Genomic DNA, 22012 nt, shown 5'->3' on the forward strand with positions numbered 1-22012 from the left:
CTGAGACATCCCGTGGAAACAAAGTTCTTCGCTATGTAAAGGCAACTTCTCACTTTTGCTCTGTGCTTGCTGCCCCCCAAAAAGTCATTCAGGCATCCCAGGCCACACACTATAAAACCCCACAGATTTAATCATTCCACAAGGAAACAGTTCATTGCTTTCTGTTCCTCAGCTCATTCTTCCTCAGTCACACCTTCTGCAAGCTAAAGAGCTTTTGCTTATTTTATCTCTTCATGCAGAAATCGTGCCAGAGCGCTGGCTGTTCTTGCAGCCCTTCCCTTGATGTTTTATTGCTCAGTATCAGAACTGTTCACTTTATTTACTTCATTACTGAACCGTTTTTCCTGTAATCTTGACAGAGGCACACAGCTCACGCTGGAAGGACAAGTTAGCATCGACCTTCAGTCAGAAAAGATGATCAGAGCATCACAAGAGCAAAGAACATTCAATGACTTCTGCAAGGGAGGTTCAATAAATAGCTCAGGAGAACTCAGCTCAGGAGGGAGACGAGTCAAAGGTAACAGTGACTCCTCAACGGGCTTTGTAACTTTTAGTGCTTCAAACTTTCCAGTCCCCCAGCACCAGACTAAGTGGTACAAAATACAAGAGAGTCCCAACACCCTTGCTAGGCTACTTAAAATCAGATTTTACTTTGCAACCACTTCAGTATTTGAATGCCTTTAGACAGAGATCAGAGGCGACGATTAAGTGAGAAGAACATTTTGCTTTGCTCCTCTTCCATTGTGCTGGCAGAAAATTAGCATCTTGTATCAATTTCTACCTTTACAGGATCTGTGCTAATGACTCCCTGCTTAATGCAAGGAGGAGTAATAACGTCTCAAAGAACACTTCTGTTTGAAGTACGGCTACTCCCGGCATTAATTGCACTAGCTACAAGATACTTACTCTACTCAACTGGCTAGAAAAATAAAAGCACATCTCTCTGCAACTAACTGTTGAAACAGTGTTTTAATGATAAAAGAATGGGAAAATATGCCATTTAATAAAAGGCTTTAAAACGTTTAGCCTATCAAAGGAGGTTAAAGGATGACTAGCTCAGCGTCTCCCAGCACAAAGAGAGTGGTCACCCAGATGCTGAACTCCTCACTGACAGGATGCAACAAGAGCAGCAACAGAAAAGCCAAGCCAAAGCAGCACTGACTTAAAAACTGGAGCAGTGTAACTGGGGTCACAGCGATCTTCTCCACCTTGCTAACATGAACAGAACAGAATGCTTTCCTGCAGGGGTTAGGCTATCCTGCAAAGGGGGCGATTCAGCAGAGTGTGGGCCCTCGTGCATCAGGACTCCCCACGCTCAGGGAACACAGAGGGCTGAGAACTCACCTGCAAGATGGAGAGCCCTGTCCTGCCTGTAACACGCTGCTTCTGATCCCCGCGAGACTCCTGCAGAGGAATCCCTACTGCCTTCTCTCTATACCTCCCAGAAACCAGGGGGGACATATCCCCGTTATCTTGCCAGCTCCTACAGACCAATTCACCCTTGTGCAGACAGCTCTCCCCATTAAGTAAAGGCTCTTTTAGGAAAAGGTAAGTGATTTTTGAACTGTATCCACATGGGCCTGCTGCAAAACTTGTGCCACGGTTCATTTTTCCTGGAATTAGTATTTTCATTAGAGTCATTTCAGGGCTCTCTCAAGGTCCCTTCCACACTATTTTGGTTTTGTGTTTATTATTGATTTAAACCTGGCTGGAATTGAGACTTTTCTATTTCCGTCTATTTGCTTTGGCCAGCTTTCCACTAATCTCTAAAGGAAGACAAGCAGGCAGACCACTCTGCTACCAACTGAAACCCAGACTAAAATTCTATCTGCATGAAGCACAGCCTTTAGATACAGCATCTTTCATCATGTTCTTCCTTAAAAAACAGACTCTCCAAATCCACTCTGTGAGGCCCAATACAACAGCTCCTGATGCTAAAAATGAACTTTCAGTCCAGGCAAGTAGAGCCCTGAGGTTTGGCTCTGGCCAGCTGCCTCCCGTAAGCCTGTCGGTGCATTTTTCCCTGTCAGGCACCCAGGAAAGCTTGGAAGCTCGACACTTGCTTCCATCTCCTCCACACGCCCAGACACTCCCAGTTCAAAATTAAAAAGGGTGCAAACAGTTGGCTCATCATGTTTTCAGCTCAAGTCTGAATGTGGGGAATATTAACACGAACTGTAGGCCCCCACCCAAATCCAAAAATTGCGGGATCATAATTGTAATGTTCAGAAGTCTGTTCTCTAATTGTACTCTCCAACTTGTTCCAGCACCAAAACAGTCAGAGTGGATGTTGCATAACCAAAGGCAACTGGTTTCAAATGGGAGAGCTACGAGCCGCAGAGGGAAGCCTGTGCTCCAGCCGTGGATCTTGATCCTGGATCCTACACCTGCAAAAATCACTGCTGACAAGTCATCCTACAAGAGGCTGGGCTGTCCTAAAAATAACTGAGCCTCAGGCTTCACGGAAGCTTTATTTGGAATCAGAGTTTTACACACAGTGGAAAGATGCATTTTTTTTTATTATCTGGATTTAATCAAAACCAATCATCAAGAAGTTATTTGACTGCAGTCCCTGACAAAGCAGTAGTCTGAGTGCAAAAACAAGGGACTTGCCTGAAGAATGTTTGTTTTTAGAGTAAAAAATAAATAAAATTTAGCATTAAAATCTTTTATCTGCACAAGTGAAGGTGATTTTTTTGCTAGTTTCTACCTGGGTATTTTATGTACACTAAGTTTATAAAGAGGGAAAAAACCAAGCCAGACATCTTCCAGACACTTGAGCCATCCCAGCAGCATCACCTCATGCACTTCTGAACCACAACCGCTCGTGGTTAAACTCTCTTAAGTCAGAGCAAAGGAGCTACCAGCTTTGCATTCATTAAAGACAGGAGCAAAAAACTCCAAAATACTCTGCATGGGTACCAATTACAACGTGTTTACAGAGAGAAGACTTGCACAAGCATCTAATTATGCCTCCTCCTGTGTTATTACTGTAACGCACTGCCCCATCCTACATGGCCATCAGAGGCCTGGCTGAAGACAGACGACATCCTGGCTAGACAGGGTATTTTCAAGACTTTATTAACAAAATTTTACACCACTATAGTACATGAGTCACATGTACAAAACCCATAATAAAATATAAATAAAGAAACAGAAGGCAAAGCACATGGTTTACTTAAAATCCAAGGCCTTGAACCCACTCTCCAGGTTAAAGCCTGTGATCAGAGCCTTGTGGTCAGCACCGGGTATCCGAAGATTTAGGTTCTTTCACTAAAGGAGTGAGATGATTCAAGGCACAGGAGAACAACCATCCCTCGAAAGCTCGGAGAGGATGAATTTGTTAGAAAAGTCATATTTAAAGATTTTTGACTGAAATGTTGGTTTTGATGAAACATCTTGAAAAATATGAAAATTGATTGAAGTGAGGTAGCCTTGGCAACTTCAAAGTTATCCATGTGGGAATACCGTGGAACTCTTAGATATCATTATGAAATCCAAAATTTTCTTGCACTAGAAGAAATCTGGATGATTTCATGAGGTGGCAGTACACTAACACATATCCCAACAGAATGAATAGCCGATAGCTTTCTTCATTTTTAATCACTGTGTTTTGACAACGTCTGGACCAGCCCTGGCAGGGTTCGGGAGCCTGGATGATGTCCTCAGCTCTGTGTGCTGGTGGCAACTCTTCTGTTCTGCCGCTCTGCCTGGAGGCAGATCTGCCTTCAGGGGCAGAGGCCACCACACTCAGCTCAGACTTAGATGTCCTCAGACAGAAAGTGAGCAGCTCTTGTTGAAATTGGTTTGGAACCTAACTGCATGCAGTTATCTGCATCCCCAGCACGGGTATCCGCAAACTGGAAGCTCCTTTAGGCTGCACACTGGCTCCCTGAGCATAGCTGAAGTCTTGGTGCATTCATCACACCACAGGCATTGTTCCGAACACAAATGCTTGTGCAGATTACACAGACTCTAAGGGAAGCTTGCACGCTCAAATCTGCATGACCTACTTGTGCTTCCACTGAAGTCAGTGGTAGCACGATTATCAGTTCCCAGGGAGAATGGAAACAGCCGGGCAGCCTGTTCCTCCTCCCGGTCCTCCACTATGCAATCCAATTTAGGCATGACCATCATGATTCAAATGCAGCCATCTCGTCTTCTTCAATACTTCCCACACTTGTGAAGCTGTGCCACACATTTATGTGAAGTAGCACAAGAAACTTCTGGACTTGTTTTAGTTCTGTACACAAAGCCAGGGGGCTAGCCCTGAGCAACTGTGACTGTTTTGTCACCTAGACTTGTGCAAATATTAAGCCCCCTACGGTGCTAAGCAGTGCCCTGTACAGCTGAGTTTTTCTTACAAGACCACCACAACCCAGCCATTTGCTGACACACTGGTTCTTCTCTCACATGTTCCGAAGTCAACATAGCCACTACTTCCTCACGCAGCCTTTCCTCCAAGCTCTTCACTGCACTTCCTGGAGGTCTCCATCCATCCAGCAGCTGGTGCCTCTGCAGCAGACTACAAGAATGATCTCCTCCAGTAGCAGGCTTCTACCAGTGCACAACATGTTGGAGACTTCCAGCAACCATGAGGTATTTCTCCCCTCATCTTTTCAAAACCAGTAGTAGTTTCTCCTGCCTGGAGAGGACTCCAGGCTGGGAACGCAGACCTGGAGGCGGGGGCCAGCAGGGCAGCAGAGAGGTCTGGAGTTGGGACAGTCCTCACCTGCCTGTACAGGGGCCCTCTTCACTGGGCCTCGACCACACACCATTAACTTCGGTGCAGATGGGGGCAAAGGCTGAGCTAGAATCCCCTGCTCATAACGGTGCCTCTGGGTTCTGCACAGCAAGTGTGCAGAAGTCGGAAACTGAGGCCAAGCCAGCAGAATCCTTTCATGTTTGCAGGGGGTTTCCTGTTCCTCTGGCCAATGAAGCAACCGAGCAGCTGGAGGTAAGAGATGAGCTGGTTGGCAGGCAGGACAGAGTCGTGGGAGCCCTTCCCTGCCCACAGGGGGATCAGACTCCAAAGGCCTTTTCTCACACAGCAGCGGTGCAGCAGGTGCTGAGTGCTGAGCTGGCTTTGGAGCAGTCCTGAACATGCAGAGTCCCTTCTTGCCTGAAGAGGAGTCCTGCTTCACAGGACTCACGCCACGTCTTGCTGCTTTGCAAGCTCCCCTAAACCAGAACCATCTTTTCTTGCCCGCAGGACGGTCACCTACATACACAGTTAGAAATCTGTATCAGAAACAACTGAGAAGTCCTGCTCTTCCCTCCAGGGCGTCCACTGTGACACATCTGAGAGTGGCTCCATGTTCAGAAAGTACTGGGCATGTTTCCTCTGAAACCTGCAGCCCTTGCGTTGGGCACCCCAAATCAGAGCCAAGGTTTCCAGCAGTGGCTATCACTTACTTAAGAGATTAAAGGCCCAAAAGGATCCTTCCAGAAGAAAATAGATGACCATATACGATTGCACTAAACCAAGTCTTTTGGCCAGCAGTATTATATCCCATGCACTGGCAACAGTTCGGAATTGTTTTCCCACAAACAAAACTGAATCACAGTACATGTGGTTGGAAATTTGCAAAGTTTTGATTCAAAAGAGGAAAGAAAGAATTCTCAATAGAAATCCAGCTTTGTTTTGGACAGCTCTCACAGCACCAGCAACTAACCTTTCTAAAACAAGATTTTGCAAGACTTTGGAGGTAAACGTGGCAGGTTTCAGTTACCAAATGTTCTTCCCGTTTGGTACAACCACAGTTGGCAAGCAGTGACAAGAATGTCACCTTCTTTCTGCCCATTCACTATCTTGAATTGTCCTACTGATGTGGGTAGAAAAACATGATCTTGCTGCACAATCCTGTTTACCTACAAGCATCCCCACTGGCCAAGCACTTCATAGAGAACAGCTGAATGCATTTCAAAGCTACGTTTACCTCTCACTTAGGTTTCTAAATAGCCCCCAGATCCTTCCTTTGAAGACGTCGGCAACATTAAATACATTTTGATAGCAAAATTTGGACACGACATGGTAACGATCCCTGAATCCACACCTAACTAACCAAGAAAACAAAGCAGTCTTTTTGTTTCCTTTTGAACTAGCAGCACAGGAAAATGTGTCATGGTTCAAAAACTGTTGTAATAGAAATGCGACACTTACATTTCTTCATAGAGGCACTTGCGTCCAAGAATGGGTGATGGAAAAATTCATCTGAAAAAATATCAAGAACAATGAGTCAGTGAAAGGAAATGACTGTAAGGAGTTTACAAAGCAGTTGAGCATAACAAGTTACAGTAGTTTTACTGTGATTTTTCCACACAGTCCAGTCACTTAAGCATGGAATTGGACCGTTGGTGCAGATAACACTGGTGAGATGCAACCGCAGATGCAACCGGATATAGGACTTGCTTAAAAAAATAAATTAGATAGTGATCCCTGGATCCAAATAACTATAGGGGAAAACAAACAAACAAAAAACAGTAGCTCCTATGCTACAGGCATCTCTACAACATCAGTTGGGGGTGGAGAGGGAGATCAGGTTGGCCAGCTATACGAATGAAAAAATAAAAGGGAGGAAAAAAGTTTTGCCAAAAGCATGGCCAAAAGACATGAAGATTTGAACCTTGGGATTTGCCACCAGTACAAATGGATTTTCCTTCCCCACAGGGTATTAAAGAACTTGGTAGGATTTTGCTGCAAGCTACAACTTCGGGTTGCCAGGAGCATAAACCAAATTAGTTGCAAATACTCCTGTCTTCCAACAGCTGTTGCAGTTGTTGGAAGGGGAATCTGTTACCAAGGGCCAGAAACTGACTGTCAGGAGCTGGCATGGCCACGTCACAAGCTGGTATCAGCAAGAAGGGGAATTCTAAAATGCAAAGAAGCATTAAAAGCCCTATTTCGTGACTGATCAGGACGACAAGATACCCTAATCGTAGGAACCCAGGGAAACTACACATCTATACTGTGCTGCTACTAACCCCGCAGAAGAGACAAACACTTTTACCGAGTGATCTGTGATACACAGAGCCAAACCCATCCTGCACTTAAGGCAGAAATGTGTTTTCTAAAAGGCCACCACAGAATTAAAAGCCCAGAACTCCCTTTTGCACCAGTACAACTGCCACAAATTTGCTTATTAGGGGAGGATATTCTACTGGTCCAGGTCAAATGCTTCCATCCTGGCTTGCCAGAGACCCTCTACACATTTCCCTGTCCTCCTAAGCACCTCTCCTGACTCTGCCATCTCCTGCCAGTGTAGTTCTACACCAAGTCCTAGCAGAGCCCTCCCCTCCTCTACCACAATCAGCAACCCGAAGCGACTCAGCCTTTCGGGAGCATTAGTCATGGATCAGCGCTGGCTACTTGGCTAACTGCAAGAGCAGCTCAACTTGTTTTCCCAGCATGGGTTTCCTATTGCAACACCCCAGGTTTACAAACTTCTGAGTTCTGTAAACAGCTCCTCTTCAGACAGTGAGCTTTCCAGAAAGTAGCAACTGTTTTTGACGTCTTTTTTTGAAAACAAACCCAAACCAACTTGATCCCTCTTTCCCAAGCTGGTCCTTGCCATGGCCACGCCAGGGTCCTGCAGTCAGAGCACGCTGGTTTGGTGCTCAGCACAGCAGAAGCGATGCCAGGTTCCTCTGGCAGGGAATGTTGGAATCTCAGATAAGATCTGCTGTGGATGGAGAACATCCCTATTTGTGAGGAGTTGCTCAGCTGCTGGACTTTCCTGCTTCTTCTTGAGCCCCCTCCTCTAGAGGCACCATCCCCTCAGCTAGCTGATTCAGCTGGTTATGTAGTAACATCTGAGGGGGTGGAAATGACTACTACTTCCATGTTTACCCCTCCAAATTGCTTGTAAGCTGTGCTTACAAGGCAAAATTTAACAACCCTGCTTGTAATCATCAACAGGAAACTTCAACTTGAAACCCTCCTTGTGCTCCCCCAGATAATCCTGGAATTACAAAGGCCATCGGTTCCTGGTAGGAGAGCAGCAGAGACACTCAACAAGCAAAAGGAGCTTCAGCCTCACATAAGGAATGCTGTGGGTGAACCAAGATGTGGGGGACACCACACACACCTCCAGACAGACTACACAGGGCCTCTGGGACCAAGAAGGAACAGCACGTCCAGCTGCTCAGCGATCTGCCCTGACCCAGCAGCGCACGTGGACCTTCACCTTCAGAGCACAGAAGGGTAAAGGGACAGCTAACAAAGGCACTGACCGTCAGCCAAGCATTTTTTATAAATAGCATACGTGGACAGAGTAGCCTCTGGCCAGTTTGCCAGTAGCAGGACACGGTACCGGTGTACCAGGAGCCACCTAAGAGAAACGGTTTGGGGATCTGCTTCAGATGGGATCCTGAGCTTCAGGACATTCACAGTCTGTGCACTGCTGGCCACAGGCAGCAGCTGAAAACATGATGATAGCTGGGCACAGATGTGCTCCCATTTAAACACTGCTACTATTTTGGCAAGAGGCATCATCCGGCAGTCTCCTGAGCTGACACTAAGGAAAGTAATAAAGGATCATTCAGCAGGCATATTTCAGTCTGAGCCCCCAGGAACATAAAGGAGCTGAAGACCTAGCAGCAGAAGACAGTAGGGAGGGGAAAACAGTTGTGTCACAAGCAGGGATGAAGCTCAGATACTTCAACAGAAGTAAAGAGAAGAAAGGAAGGAGAGGTGGATGCCAGACAGACGTTGAGATCTGCCTTCTGTAATGCACAAGGTCCATCTCATATAAGGGCTCCTCCAGGAATACGCCTGCAAACCCTCCCTGAGAAACAATTCTATCTCACAAGGACATGCCAATCTGTAGAGAAAAGGATCCCTTACATGATTAACAGGCAGCAATCTCTACCCAGCAAGATGTGCTGTAACCATTGTCTTGAGTGAAATCAAAGCATATTATCTCAAATTTCCAAGCATTAGAGAGACAATGACTCAAGCAGTCTACTCCCAAGAGGTACAAAACCACCTTACAGGGTGGCTAAAAAGGTTTACCAGACTCCATTTCTGACAGCGGGGAAACAGAAACCTCAAACGTATTTTTCTTTTGAAATGTACAGGAGCATGACAGAAGCAGCAGAGATGCACAACCCAGAGAGAAGGTCTGCAGGGACTGCTTAGATACTTATATTCGGTCTGTTTGTAGCTTCAACAACTCGCTTTTGAAAAGACTTCTGTTCTCACTTCGGCACTGCAGTAAGCAGTAGTCCTTCACATTCAGCACTGGATAATTACGATCAGCCTCGGTTAATCCATGAACTTGCTGTACCCAGATGACAGCATCCCCCAGAAAGGCTTTCCCAATAACTCTAATCCAAAAGAATAACAGAGGCCAGCACCTGCCCAGCACTTAATGATTGTTCTCAGCCTAGAAGGAATTAAGACACTTTAAAAAAATTAAAAAGCAAGTCTCCATGCCAGTCAAGTCAGGAGGCAGAGATGGGTCTATAGTGAGAGTCAGAGAGTGTATACATTAAATGGATACAGCTTGGGGAAGAAACTACAACAGTGAGAACTGGGATGCACAAGATGCACGTTTCCCCTGATGGCATGCTTAACAACAGAAGTTCAGAGACTACAAAAGCAGAAGATGGGGAGGGAATGCAAGTTAGAAGTGAGGTACTACCAGTCTGGATTCTTTTCCTAGCATCGGCCAAAACCACTGAGGTTTGTGCAATGCAATAGCTCAAAAGAAGGCACAGACAAGCAGCACAACTAGAACTGGAAGGAGGTCTCTTACCGAAGTCCATGCGGTCCTTATGATTGCGCTGCAGAAGGCCCAGCAGCAGCTGCCTCAGGTGGCTTGATGTCTCCCTGGGGATGCTAGGATTGAAAACAAAAGCACGTAAGAGACCCTCCATCTACTTAAGCTACTTCTGCATATTCACGAAGGCAACCTGCAAGTGCAAACTCACTTTCTGCCTGCTGGGCTAGGAACATCATAGGAACTCACTGGAGAGAGGCTGGACAGGAACTTCTCTGCACCTGTTTGGCTTTTACTCCCCATTGTCACTGCTAAGGCCACAGTGAATCGAGCTTTAGTGGCCTCTCCCACGAGCACCTGCAGATCCTTCCCTTCCGCTGCACTTCCAACCCTCTGGTTCTCAGCTCAGCCTCGTCAATATGCAACATTTTGCACATGCTGAATAAAATATCTTCTACTTGCTCTAGCAGGAATAAGGAGGTCATTAAAACGAAGCAGTTACTGAGGGGAAGCTCCCAATTAGGACATTCGTAGTGAAATTTATCACCAGTTACTGCCATTTTATTAAGGCATTTCTTTTTAAATGCTGCTTATGTAAGACTGGCAAGTGACCTTTGTCTATTTGCTTCTTGATATACATCATTTATTAATCAAAGACCAGTAAGATCTGAGCATCTGGCACTCAAGCAAGCTGAAATTAGTGCAGCCATTTCCCTACTTTCCAGTTTAGCTAGGAAGAAAATTATCTTTTCAATGGTCACTGCAGCACAGAAGAGCCAGTAAATCACTGCTCTCTCCAACCCCACAAGCAGACTGGGGAGAGGCCAGGTCAGCTCTTTATAACCCTGATATACTGCAAGAAGCAGGGAATAAATGAATGGATTAAGGAAAGGAAAGTAGAGTTCAGCTCTTGCGTAAGTGGATTCAGTTCTGCTGACTTTCCTCTGTAACCAGCAGCACTGTTAGGGGCTGTATTTGCAGCGTCCTGCCTGCAGCCAGAGCAGAGCTCTCCAAATTCAGCGTAGGTGGCTCCAACTCCTTTCAGCGTTAACTCTGTTTATCGTGGCTGTGCCCAGCATGGCCCCATGGCCTGCCAAGCTTTCCCCTCTCCCCACACAAGGGTCAGCCGAGGTGAAGGCATGTGTGCTCAGCACAGTAATTCCAACTGTGCGGAGCCCCAGCCGACTCAGTAGCACAGCACGTGGCTCGCTCGAGCAGCGCTCCGCTCTGCTGGGCTGGCATCGCTCACCACCCTGAAGCCAAGGCTGACCACACGGCGTGAAACAACTGCTCCCGCACCATTTCCACCATGTCACAGACAGGGTGAAAAAGAAGCTGGGTCAGAAGTGTGAGTGTGAGGGGAAAGAAGAGCTAGCTGGCCCTACCAGAATCTCATTTGCTTTGGAGTGAAACCAGAGATGTTGGGCAAGGTGCGTATTTATATATATTCTGTGAAGTCCTAGGCCGCGCTTGTGCAGGAATTTGAGCCCAGTGATTCCTAGAACAGAGGATCACACCAAGCATCCATCGTGCTTGTTAGTGCTGGAGGAGCTGCTTTTCCACCCCCGACACTCTAACGCTTGTGTGGGTCTTCCCAGACTGACAGAGGGGGGCACCGGGGCTCTGGACGGGATGCAGTTAAACCAAACCTCAGTTTGAGCCATGAGAAAACAACGTCATGTCAAAAAAAGCATGCCTCAGAAGCACACCACGTAAGGGAATAACCCAGGATACCACAGCTAACAGTCTCCTGAAAAATACATTAGTGCAGGAGTCCTGCAGTGTTATTGTCATAATTTATTTATCCATGACACAAACTGCTCATCCAAAATGAGGCCGTTTCCCAGCAATGACTTGAGCTTTTGTATGATTTTAAAGCCAAGAAACAGGCAGGTCAAGTAGTAGACCTCAGATGTCAGAAGAGACTGAGAACAGTGCAGATTAACAGCCTGTTTGTCTCCTCATACCTCTCACCTCTAAACCATCAAGCTTCGAAACCTACAGTATTATTTTCCAAGGCCATCTTTTTAAAGATCAGCAACAAAGCTGCCTCCTTCCTCCCGTGATCCACAATATACTTTGCCATGCAAATCAGGCAACGAATGTTAGTTATTTAGATCGGCACTATTAAAATTGTGAGGCCTTTGGGCTTGGTCCTACTGACATGGGCTCCCCGCCTCCAAATGGCATTTCACCTGTCAGCAATAGCATCGGCTTGGGAGGCAGAGGCTGCTGGTGAGGGTTTATTCAGCTTCTCTTCCCCACCCCACTCCCAGGCCAAAACATTCCACTTTCTGTGGGGATGCTGGGGAAGTGGGTGCCAGCAGGCCTAGCCCCGAGGAGAATGAAACCAAACCCTGGCACTGCTGCAGCCTGAGAACGAGATCTCTCGAGTGGTTTCGTGTTTCATCCTGCGCTGGCAGGGCTGACAGAGGCAGTTTGTTCGTGTTTACTCAGGAAATAGCACAGATCGTGGCTCACACTGAAGAGACAAACAGACAAACTTTGGAAAGCATTAAGAAAAGGCCACTTTGGATCCAACTTCTATGGTGGAAAAAAAAATGGGCTTGGATTTAAACTTTGGTGATATTTGGGAGTTAAAAAGCAGAGATGAGTGAAAATTGTAAATGCAGTGGCTATGGAGAGCTCCTAACGAAGAAAAAGGACTAATCCCTACACGAACAGACACGCTCTCCTCTTATAGCTGAGTTTCATTCCTCCCCTTGGCTGTCTCCTACTGCATACACAAGCCAAAGCAGCAGCAGGGCAGCACCATCAGCACAAGGGAACTTAATAAGTGTAGGGATTTATTTCTCCCTTTGTAAGAGGCACTACCTCAAAGGTGAGCAGCCATGTTTTAGGCTGCATAGGGGAAAGAGAAGGGCTGCTTTCTGTCCACACAGACTATTTGGCTCCAACTATGTAGGAGTGGTTTTGTTCCGAATTGTTTTGTTTGGATTTACTCCATCACACCCTCTGGTTCAATCCAGAAGAGTATGCAGGTACACCAAGTTTAATTCTGATTGAAGTTTGCTGCTTCACCCCCAAAAATCAAAAAGTGAAGTATTTAAAGGGAAATTAAATGCATAGCACAAGCTATTGATAAGAGGTCTGGCTGCTTTGTAGTTCTTTCTGCCCTTTCTTAAAGCTGTCTGAACTAACAAGCAAAAATCCAAATCACTCAATAAACTTCCTACATATGTGGCTGCATTAGCAGCTCTGCCAAATGGAAGCTAACTTTCTGGTTAAAGATGCCTTCCAGAATTTGGATGTGTAATCTGGAACTTCAGCACTTTTTCTATACTAGGCTGAGGTTTCAAAAGCAAGCATGAGGTTTGGCTTTAAGAGCTCACAGTTCAAAAGTGAAGACCACAGCAACAAAACCAAAATGTACTGACAAATCACAGCACCGAGTAGCAGCTAGTTACTTCACTAGGTAACATATGCCCTTGGGATGAGGGCAGTTATCTTCCCTCCGTGCCCCATGGAGACTGCAGCAGTGTCCATTTCCACAGCAGCTATAGTGTCTCCTCCTATTAGCAGGATGACACAGGCAGTTGCTATCCTGACACATGAAAACATGGGAATGCGATCTCCAGTCAGGTATGACAGATTGCAGGAGAAGCCAAAGTTTGGCTGCTTGCATGAATCAAGAATTGCCATGATTTCTCCTTAACAGTGGTACCCAGCCTCAGAGAAACCATACATGGGAAAGGACCATGACCTGGCTCCTGAAACCATGAACAACTCTGATTTTTTTTTTTTTTACTATTTTTTTTTTTTGCAATATAGGAGAGTAGCAGTATCTACAGAAAGTAAAAATACCACCTCTGGAAATCTGCTGCTCTCTGACTTTCTCTGAGCCACATCACTGCTGGTTTAAGCAACGGGGCAAGGCAGGTAGCCAAATATTTTATAGGCATCTCCCCATGTGACAAGCCAGAAGCACATGGGGATAGGTGTAAAGAGAGTAAACAAGCGCATACAAACATGAACACTGGGAGAATGCTTACTTCGGCATCAGCATCTTGTTTTTCTCATAGAAGAGACGAAGATCCTGTGGGCTGCTGGCCTATAGGGGGAAAAATAAAAGCAGTGCATGAAGCAGTTGACAATAAAGGAGGGGGATTAGCATTTCTACTTCACAGTTACTCTGAAGAGCAGAGAGGCACTTTTCAATCGCGGAACCAGCGGAGACAATAAGAACCTGCAGCTTGCTTTAGTCTAAAAAGCCAGCACTGTGACAGAGTGAAAATACCTTATTTTAGCCTCCTGCCTTTTTGTCCCTGACCTGGTTCTGCCCTGCTCTCCTGTTCTGAGCCCTAAGCTTCATTTCAGTGGGCTCTGATGCTCCGGTCTGAGCTGGCCTAATAGCCTCACCCAAGAGGTGAAATAATTGCAGACGTGAGGAGTCCCAGATGATGACTGGCAGCTCCTGCTGAGAGCATGGATTACTGCTGCAGGGTATTTAGAAGAGGGCAGGGAGCCTGTTGATGGGCAAGGAATCTATGAAGAAACCAGGAACACAGGGCAACAGCAACTGATTTAGTTTTCTACTTTAATTCTAGGAAGCCAGAAGGTCTCAAGCCACAGCTCCTATTTCTGCAGTAACATACGTAACTGGTAGGGATGTTGACAAGATCCCAGATTTTGAGAGATGGAATTAAAAAAAAAAAGGCTCAGCACAACTAGAGCTTTACAGCTGAGGTTAACAATAAGTACATAAGCACAGACAAGTCTCCTAACATCACTTCCCCATTTGTTTTTATACAATCAACAAATGCATGCCAGTCAATTAACCCTAGTGTCTTAAGCTTTTCTGCTTAGGCAATATCTCTTTATTGAAGAGAGAGTAGGCTGGGTAGCATGACACACACAAGGTAAATATAAACAGGGAAAGAAGATCAGAAAGATTCGTGTGCAGCCAATTACTGGTGCAGCAGAATGCTTAGGAAAGTGTGAACCAGGAGGCAATGGGCAGCTCTCCTGGTGTTGCAGACAGAAAACCCTCAAGCCTTCCACCTACTTCCATTTCTAAATTAGAAGCATTTAAGGTCGATTAAGATGCTTAAAATGGCATATCAGACAAGCCAATCTGCAGATGGCCATCACAATACCACCACCACAGCATGGCTGGAAAAGCAGCCACATAAGATGCTGTTTCAATATCACCTACTCCCTCTGACTAAAGATGAACATGAAGTTCAGAACAGCTGAGAAAGCTCAGTACCAAACTGAGAAACCAAAAGGTAGCTGCTAGTATCAATAAGACTGGTGTAATACTGATCAGGACAGCACTTCTTACATAGCGTTAGCAACCCAAGCCTTGCAGCATTGCTATCAGTAAGACCATAATGGGCTCTGCTGTTTACACACACCCTCCCACCCACCCAGATCCTTGCACAAACAGAGCTACTGGATTTCTAACAGAAGGAAATAAAGGTTTCCTAGTTCTCTCTGCAATAACCTACCCTCTGCTGTTCACAGACACAGCAGGCACTCAAGCAGGAGATGCAAAAACACCGCTTTCAGAAGCCATTAAATGGATGTTGTTCAACAAAGCATGGTGTTATGTAGATGCCAATCTGTATCAGCTTTCCAATCACCGCTGTTCAATTTGATTTGGTTCAGTAAAATTCCATTTTACACCTTTCCCCTTGCAGATTTTGCCCTGTAATTAGGTTCTTAATATTTGGCAAATTTTAATGAGGCAAGTGTACGCTCTGCACCAAATGGCTTGGCCACAACACTGTGAGTAATGAAAAATATGCCTGACACACAGCGTACAAGAAGGAACAGAACTCCACTGCAGGGAAGCTAAGTGTCTACTCACATCAGAGAGATACAAGCCTTGGCTGTTTTCTCTGTTCATTTCCTGTCGCAACAACTCAATTGTTTCACAAATACAATGAGGCTCTGATCTATTTCAAACAGTGTTTTGTCAGAAATTTTCCTGGCAATAAAGATGAAGTATATTAAAAGCAGCACATATGCAAAGTTCAGTTCATTAGAAAGGGTTTCTAAGCACTAGCTTGGGTGGAAACAAAATCCTCAATTAAATTCCCCTCTTCTTTGTACAAATTAAAAGAGACCCATTTAGGGATGCTGTTTCTCCCCATTCTACTTTCTCAGTACAATTCACACTTGTTCTGCAAGGATCATACCCAGGGCATCAGGCCTCTCTACACCCAGACCATGCTTTCTCACTGGGGCTTGTCCCCAGCAGCTCACAGATCCAGCCGGTGTCCAACTCAGGTAGCTGTCTGCTGGGGAACACAGCCATTTTAATGAGCACCCTGCACAGACAACTGTGGATCACCCTTACTTTGGTAAAACCAACTGCACCTTCACATAACTTCAGCCGTTAAGCGAGTCACATAGCTCTGTTCATAGCAGCAGGCTCCCAGGAACGAGCCCACTGTCGGGTTTCACAGAGCACTGCTACCTTCAGCCGTTTTGCCCAGCTCTTCCTGCAATAGCGTAGTGCCTCTCTGAGGATCATGGGGGACAGAGAAACAACACTGAAATGCTTGCAAGACACTAAAAACACCAATTGAATTCCTTCCTCTAGGATTGAAGGGCTTAATATGAAATCTACCTTGCTGGTAGATACACACCCTGTCCAAGAAAAGCATCAGAAAAAAGCAAGCAAACATTTTAGGCGCCTGCCAACTGCACCGGTGAAGGTACGCAGAACCAGCTGCTACCTGTCGGGCAGCACCCATCTGCCAGAAGCCAGGACACAGAACGGACAGCTCAGCTTCAGTTTTCCCTACCAATAGGAGATGCACCAGCAGGCCAACTCATACCCATGCTCCCCCTCTCATGTTACTATGGAGCAGCTGCGTTAGTGTAACTGGGTCTGTTTTTGTCTGCCCTTTCTATATATAAGACAATCAGACAAATCCAATCCTGCCCCTGTTACTTTGTCCTGAGCAGCAGTGGAAACATGTTTAGCCAGCAAAGGCATTCAGCACAGCCCTGCCAAATCCCACCCAGTGCTGGCTGCCTGCGAGCGAATTGCACCCAAAAAAGCAATGGTGTTTCCAAAAGCACTCAGCACTGGATTTGTCGTGCTTGGGGAAAAGCTGGAGCTGCACAGCGCTCAGTCAGAGAGGGCCAGAGACGTTCACACCCCTGGTGAGCAGAGCTGTCTAGTCAACAACTCACAGCACATGTCATGGTATCCGCTCTCCTCTCTGAAGCCTTTCCTTCAGGATTTCTGGGGACTTGAGGGTGCAAAGATGCAATTCAGATACGTTAAAAAGAAGTGAGTAATAATGCCTCCAGCTCAACAGTTCTGAGGAAGAGCTTGAAAACCTGCTGCAGATACCTCGTCCTCATGCAGAGCTACATTTGGTGTTTTAAGACTCCCAGAGCTAAGTGGCAAGCATCCAGAGGAACCTGAAAGGACAAGTAGCAGGAAAAAAATCTTTTTTCTTTAGCTGTCCATGGAGGTTTTTCTCTCAGTTCCCAAGAGAACAGGATCTGGTCCACAAACATGAGGCAACAAGCTGATGGCTCTTACTACAACAAGAAGTTGATGGCTCTGTCAAACCTTAGCACAGCAGTCCAGCACCACTTTGAAGCTCAGCATGGAATCCCTTTCTCCTTGGACACAGAGAGCTGCTCCCAGAGGAGCAGCTTTGGGAATGTAAGCCTAACAATAAACCTGGAGCTCCAATTCTGGGTATAAAATCCTCCTCCTCCAGTTTTCCTCAAAGTCCATTTTACAACACAGCAGGTTTTTTTTTTAAGTGACACACAATCTTAGTACTTACACCAGAGAAATTAATTCAGAAATAAAGCAGTGGGCTTGGTACACCAGGCTTAGAGATTAATTGTCCATCTACCAGCTAGCTGGGATGAGAACATACACGTGCAGGTTAACTGTTTCAGAGCTGCCAGACCAGCAACCTGTGTTACATCTCCTGCTCCTCCCTGGCCATAAAGCAGTGAGATGCTTACTAAGGCTCAAACAGGAGACAACCAGGTTTCATGTTCCCTGTCAGGACTGGATGTCTGAATGGACTCGGTGCCGCCCGCAGATACAGCTCTGACCCAACATGTACATGTGTGTCTGTGCATCTCCTTGCCAAGAGCCGCCCAGTTTTCGGAAGGGTCACACAATAGAACCCACCAGGAACATCAGTGCTATTCTTCCACCTCCCCAAAAAAGACTTGAGTCATTTAACTAATCATGTTTAAAACATCATCTACAAGGACTAGATAGCTTTTGGAAGTTATTTTTGACCTTGCGTGATTCTTTTTCCCCTGCCTGTCTCCAGTTTCGCTAATGGCTGTCACCTACACAGCCTCCACCTCCCCGCAGTGGGCACTGGGTCCCAGTCTTTTTGTCTCAGCTAAGCACAAGAGAAGACTGCTACACTCGAGGCATTTCTCAGTGCTGGTCAGCAAGACCTGGAAACACTCTTCCAGTCCTGTCCTCAGTGACAGCAATGAAGAGTTGCAAGTGCAGACCACTTATTAGGCAAGGCAAATTAACAATTCCACATTAATACAGTGCTCAGAAAATCTGTTTATAGGGATTATGAATCCTGTTAATCTCATCCCTACGGCAGCCTCACTGTTTTGTTTATGGGCATGTTTAATACAAAAAGCTCCGTACGACAGCTTCACCAGCCATCCTACCAACTGTTCACATCTGCGCATAGCAGTTTCTTTCTTGTCTGCAGGCAAGGTGGCAAGAAAGGGACAAGAATGGCTCTGGGAAGTTGCCTTGGGTGACCCAGCTACAGTTAAAATTAACTTTCAGACAGCTAGAAAACACCCTCACACACGTACCTGCACTCACATATCTCTGTCTAGATTTACAGGCACTTTCTGGATTGACAGCTGCCTCAGCCTTTCCACACGTGTTTGATCTTTTCTCCATCTAACCCAGCCCCGTGAAGACTATTTATTTTTAGGCAACTAATTCCTCCTTGCTACAGATAACACTGGAGTCCTTTTGGTTTGCATTCCCCTGAAGTTGTCTAATTGGCTCTCACAGTGAGCGGCCAGAGCCCAAACGCAGCACGTTTCACGCTGTGCTCCAGATTCCCATGGGAATCTCAGCTAGACAGAGGTCAGGTGCTGTCTGGGAGGGAACACACTGTGAGGATTTAGCCTGAAGAGGTTAACATAAGAAATCCAGCTCCTGGCTGCCCACAACTGGCTGTGCTGCTGGCACTATGCAGAACAAGCCCGTTCTCTCTCCATCCATTTCTAGATGTCCCCTCCAAAAGTGCGGTGTCCCCAGCACGTCTGACCACAGGTCCACCTCTGTCCGCTACTCTCCTCTCACCAGCCCTGTAAACAATAGCTTCTCGCCTGCTCAGTGCCTGTCAGCAAATTCTTACAGCACAGTCATGCCAACAACAAAATAAAGCTCATTAACCTTTAACTAGCTTCTCAACATCTGCCCTAGACAGGCTTCGTTCACCTGAAGCTTACAGCTGGGAGAAGGCAGTTTGTGACACACACACAGTCAAAACAAATAGAGCACAGAGAACCATCTGGGCTGAGCTTTGCTTTCTCCCTGATCAAACAAATCCACAGCTGCTACTGCAGTAACAAATGGGGCTGGGCATTTTGTTTCAAAATACAGACCCCAAAAGAAGAAGGGGAGGTGGGGGTGGCGAGGAATATAGAGAAACAAATGACTCCTAGACCAACAGATGCCAAATGTATATGGGAAAGAAAGAAGTTCTCCATTCAGGCAAGCACAAAGCAAGGATCAAAACCTGCTGGGCAGGAGCTGAAGTTTCCCTTCATGGCCCACTGCAAGGCAGGGGACTGCCATGGCTCAGTCAAAGGGACACAAGCATCATAGGACTGCCTCACCTCTGTGTGAGCCTTAGGACACGGATGTAGGCAGGAGGCCGATGTTATTCTGACCATCTTCCTGCCCAAAGCCTTGGCAGAGGAGCTGAATGAAGCTGCCTGGTATTTAATTTTATTTCCCTGAAAAAAATCTTTGCTATAAAAACAAATGTTTTTAGAAGAACACTTCTGCAACATGCTTCAATGACCAGAAAGAAAAGCCACCTAACTCTTTTCAAAGAAATCAGATGTGTGGAGGTTGCGTGAGATAGTAAGTGGAAAAACTTCAGTGAAAAACACCATGTTAGTGATAACGACATCATTTAAATGCATTCAGTATCAAGGGGCCTTCAGAGACTAAAAGGAACCAAGCTACAAGACCAGATCAGTGCAAAACTCTCCTATGCGTGCAGTCAAGGCTTGCTTTCTCCACACCCACATTTTTTCTTACTGCACAAATATTTTCTTTTATCCTAACACTCATTTTCTCCTCTCAAACAAAGATACCAACACTAATAACAAGTGCATGCAGCCAGCAAGTGGGAGCCATTCAGGAGTTTCCATGTACTTCTGTAGGGGAGTTTATAAAAGAGAAACATGCAAAGGAAATGAAGTCTTGCGCTAAATACAGAGCAAGCTGGTGGGTAGAATATAAGGCACTGGAATGGAAGATTCTCATAGCAACAGGGAAAAAATTACCCTGAAGGAAAAAAAAAGTTCTTCACTCCGAGACAAAACCAAAACATACCATTACTTTACTTCTGTATTTGCCCACTGTTTCCTGCAACAGATTCAGAATTCATTTTATCCTTCCCGATGATTTAACTGCATAAATATTCAAGGTCTCATATGAAATTGTTAAGAGCTATAGACCTAAAGCTCAGAAAAGCCTGCAGATTTTTATTTTTTTTTAAGGGAGACGGGATGGAGAGAAGTCAGGGTATGAGAAAAAAGGGCCATAGTTCACAATTGCCCTAAAAGATCTAAACCTGCAGAGCTGGCATGAACTGGAACTCACATAAGCACACAGATTTGTGCTTTGTTTTTTTTTCCATGGATTAGACAGAGATGAGCTCTAAAGAGCTTGAATATTAAAACAAAGAATTATCAACAGCTTTAGTATTTCTGCTCTGCTACAAGTCAGAAAGGAAAAAAACTGACAAGTACAGTACTTTAAAATAGTGGTTGTAAGGGGGAGTCTGCAAATCTCATTCAGCATGGAAGAAAAAAAGTAACTGCCAGTGTACTCTGTGGCACACTAATGACTGGGAACAGGAAAAACACACTGAGTTTAGATTAATTCCAGCTATACTTAAGATTAGAAGTACGTGAAGTAATCCTGAAGCAACTTGCATACGGTTGCAATGAGTTCTCCATTATTTGGAAGTTTAAAATCAGAGAATGCCTTTCACAAAATATATGCTCTAGCTCAGTCAGGAGTTATGGCATAAATTACAGGGTGGAGTTTTACTGGACTGTGTTATATTTAGAGGGGTTTGGACTTGATGAACATAAACATTTCAGGCTGGAAGGGATTGTTGTGAGATGACAGATAAGATCCTGTTGATAAGATACTACTTAGCTGCTCTAAAAACGAAGTCAAACTGCAATACACCAGTTGCCACCAAATCATCCCTAACAGGGACTTGCAATTAGTCTTCCTTCTTGTCCTGATGTACCCATCAGAATTAAAGTCACGAATTATACAGCAAGCATAGTTGTAAACATGAAATTCTCTTCCGGCTCCCCTACTTTTATTAAAAGAGCAGTGTGTGTCTGGAAATACTACTGCTTTGGCTGATCCATGACAATTTTCCTGAATAAGTGACCTGTAACCACAAAACACATTTTACTGAGAGGAGAGCCATCTTCTAGTACCACTTCCAGCATTAAAACCTAAGAAGCACCACATTGCCAATGTGCTGGGCAGGCAGACCTGTGTAAGGCTGGGTCTATGGGAGTGTGTTTTTGTTTAATCCACTTACTCTAGAGAAGATGTCAACTATACTACTACTAAGAATTCAGAAACATGAAATCAGAGCTACTCACCTGAAAAGGAGCCTTTCCGGTCAGACACTGATAAATGATGGTTCCTATACTCCACAGGTCAGCTTTGGCGTCGTAGTGTTGAGACATGATGACTTCAGGTGCCTTTTTGGGGAGAGAACAGAAGTTTGTTTTATAAAAGATGCAGGCTATTTTTGGCAGCTGCAGGAAAGAAACAAGTCACTGATATGTTTTAAAAACCCCTGACTTGGATTTTCAATAACCATAAAAGATTTGCTCCCAACAAGACTAACTACCTTGACAAGGCCAATTCCCTTGTTAAGCTGGGGAAGCAGAAACTTTTGCTCAGGCAGACAGAAGAATACCCTATGCTGTTATGCCTACTTTAGGTAAGCGCAGTACTTTCCCTTCTCAGGAATACCATATTCTGCTGAATCAACCTGTACTGAGAGAAGTCT

General features: G+C 45.4%; 1 protein-coding gene across 3 annotated transcripts in view; it reads right to left on the minus strand.

Moving 5' to 3' along the window:
* Positions 1-22012, minus strand: part of ULK1 (unc-51 like autophagy activating kinase 1) — a 78947-nt gene that overhangs the window by 30417 nt on the left and 26518 nt on the right. For all 3 annotated transcript variants that reach the window (XM_035340418.1, XM_035340416.1, XM_035340415.1), the window contains exons 8-11: positions 21597-21698; positions 13736-13794; positions 9759-9841; positions 6164-6214 (exon numbers count right to left, since the gene is read on the minus strand). In XM_035340418.1, the coding sequence (XP_035196309.1) occupies positions 6164-6214; positions 9759-9841; positions 13736-13794; positions 21597-21698 (295 nt within the window). The remainder of the gene's footprint in view (positions 1-6163; positions 6215-9758; positions 9842-13735; positions 13795-21596; positions 21699-22012) is intronic.

The sequence above is a fragment of the Oxyura jamaicensis genome, chromosome 15 (assembly GCF_011077185.1).
Source record: "Oxyura jamaicensis isolate SHBP4307 breed ruddy duck chromosome 15, BPBGC_Ojam_1.0, whole genome shotgun sequence".
Taxonomy (NCBI): Eukaryota; Metazoa; Chordata; class Aves; order Anseriformes; family Anatidae; genus Oxyura; species Oxyura jamaicensis.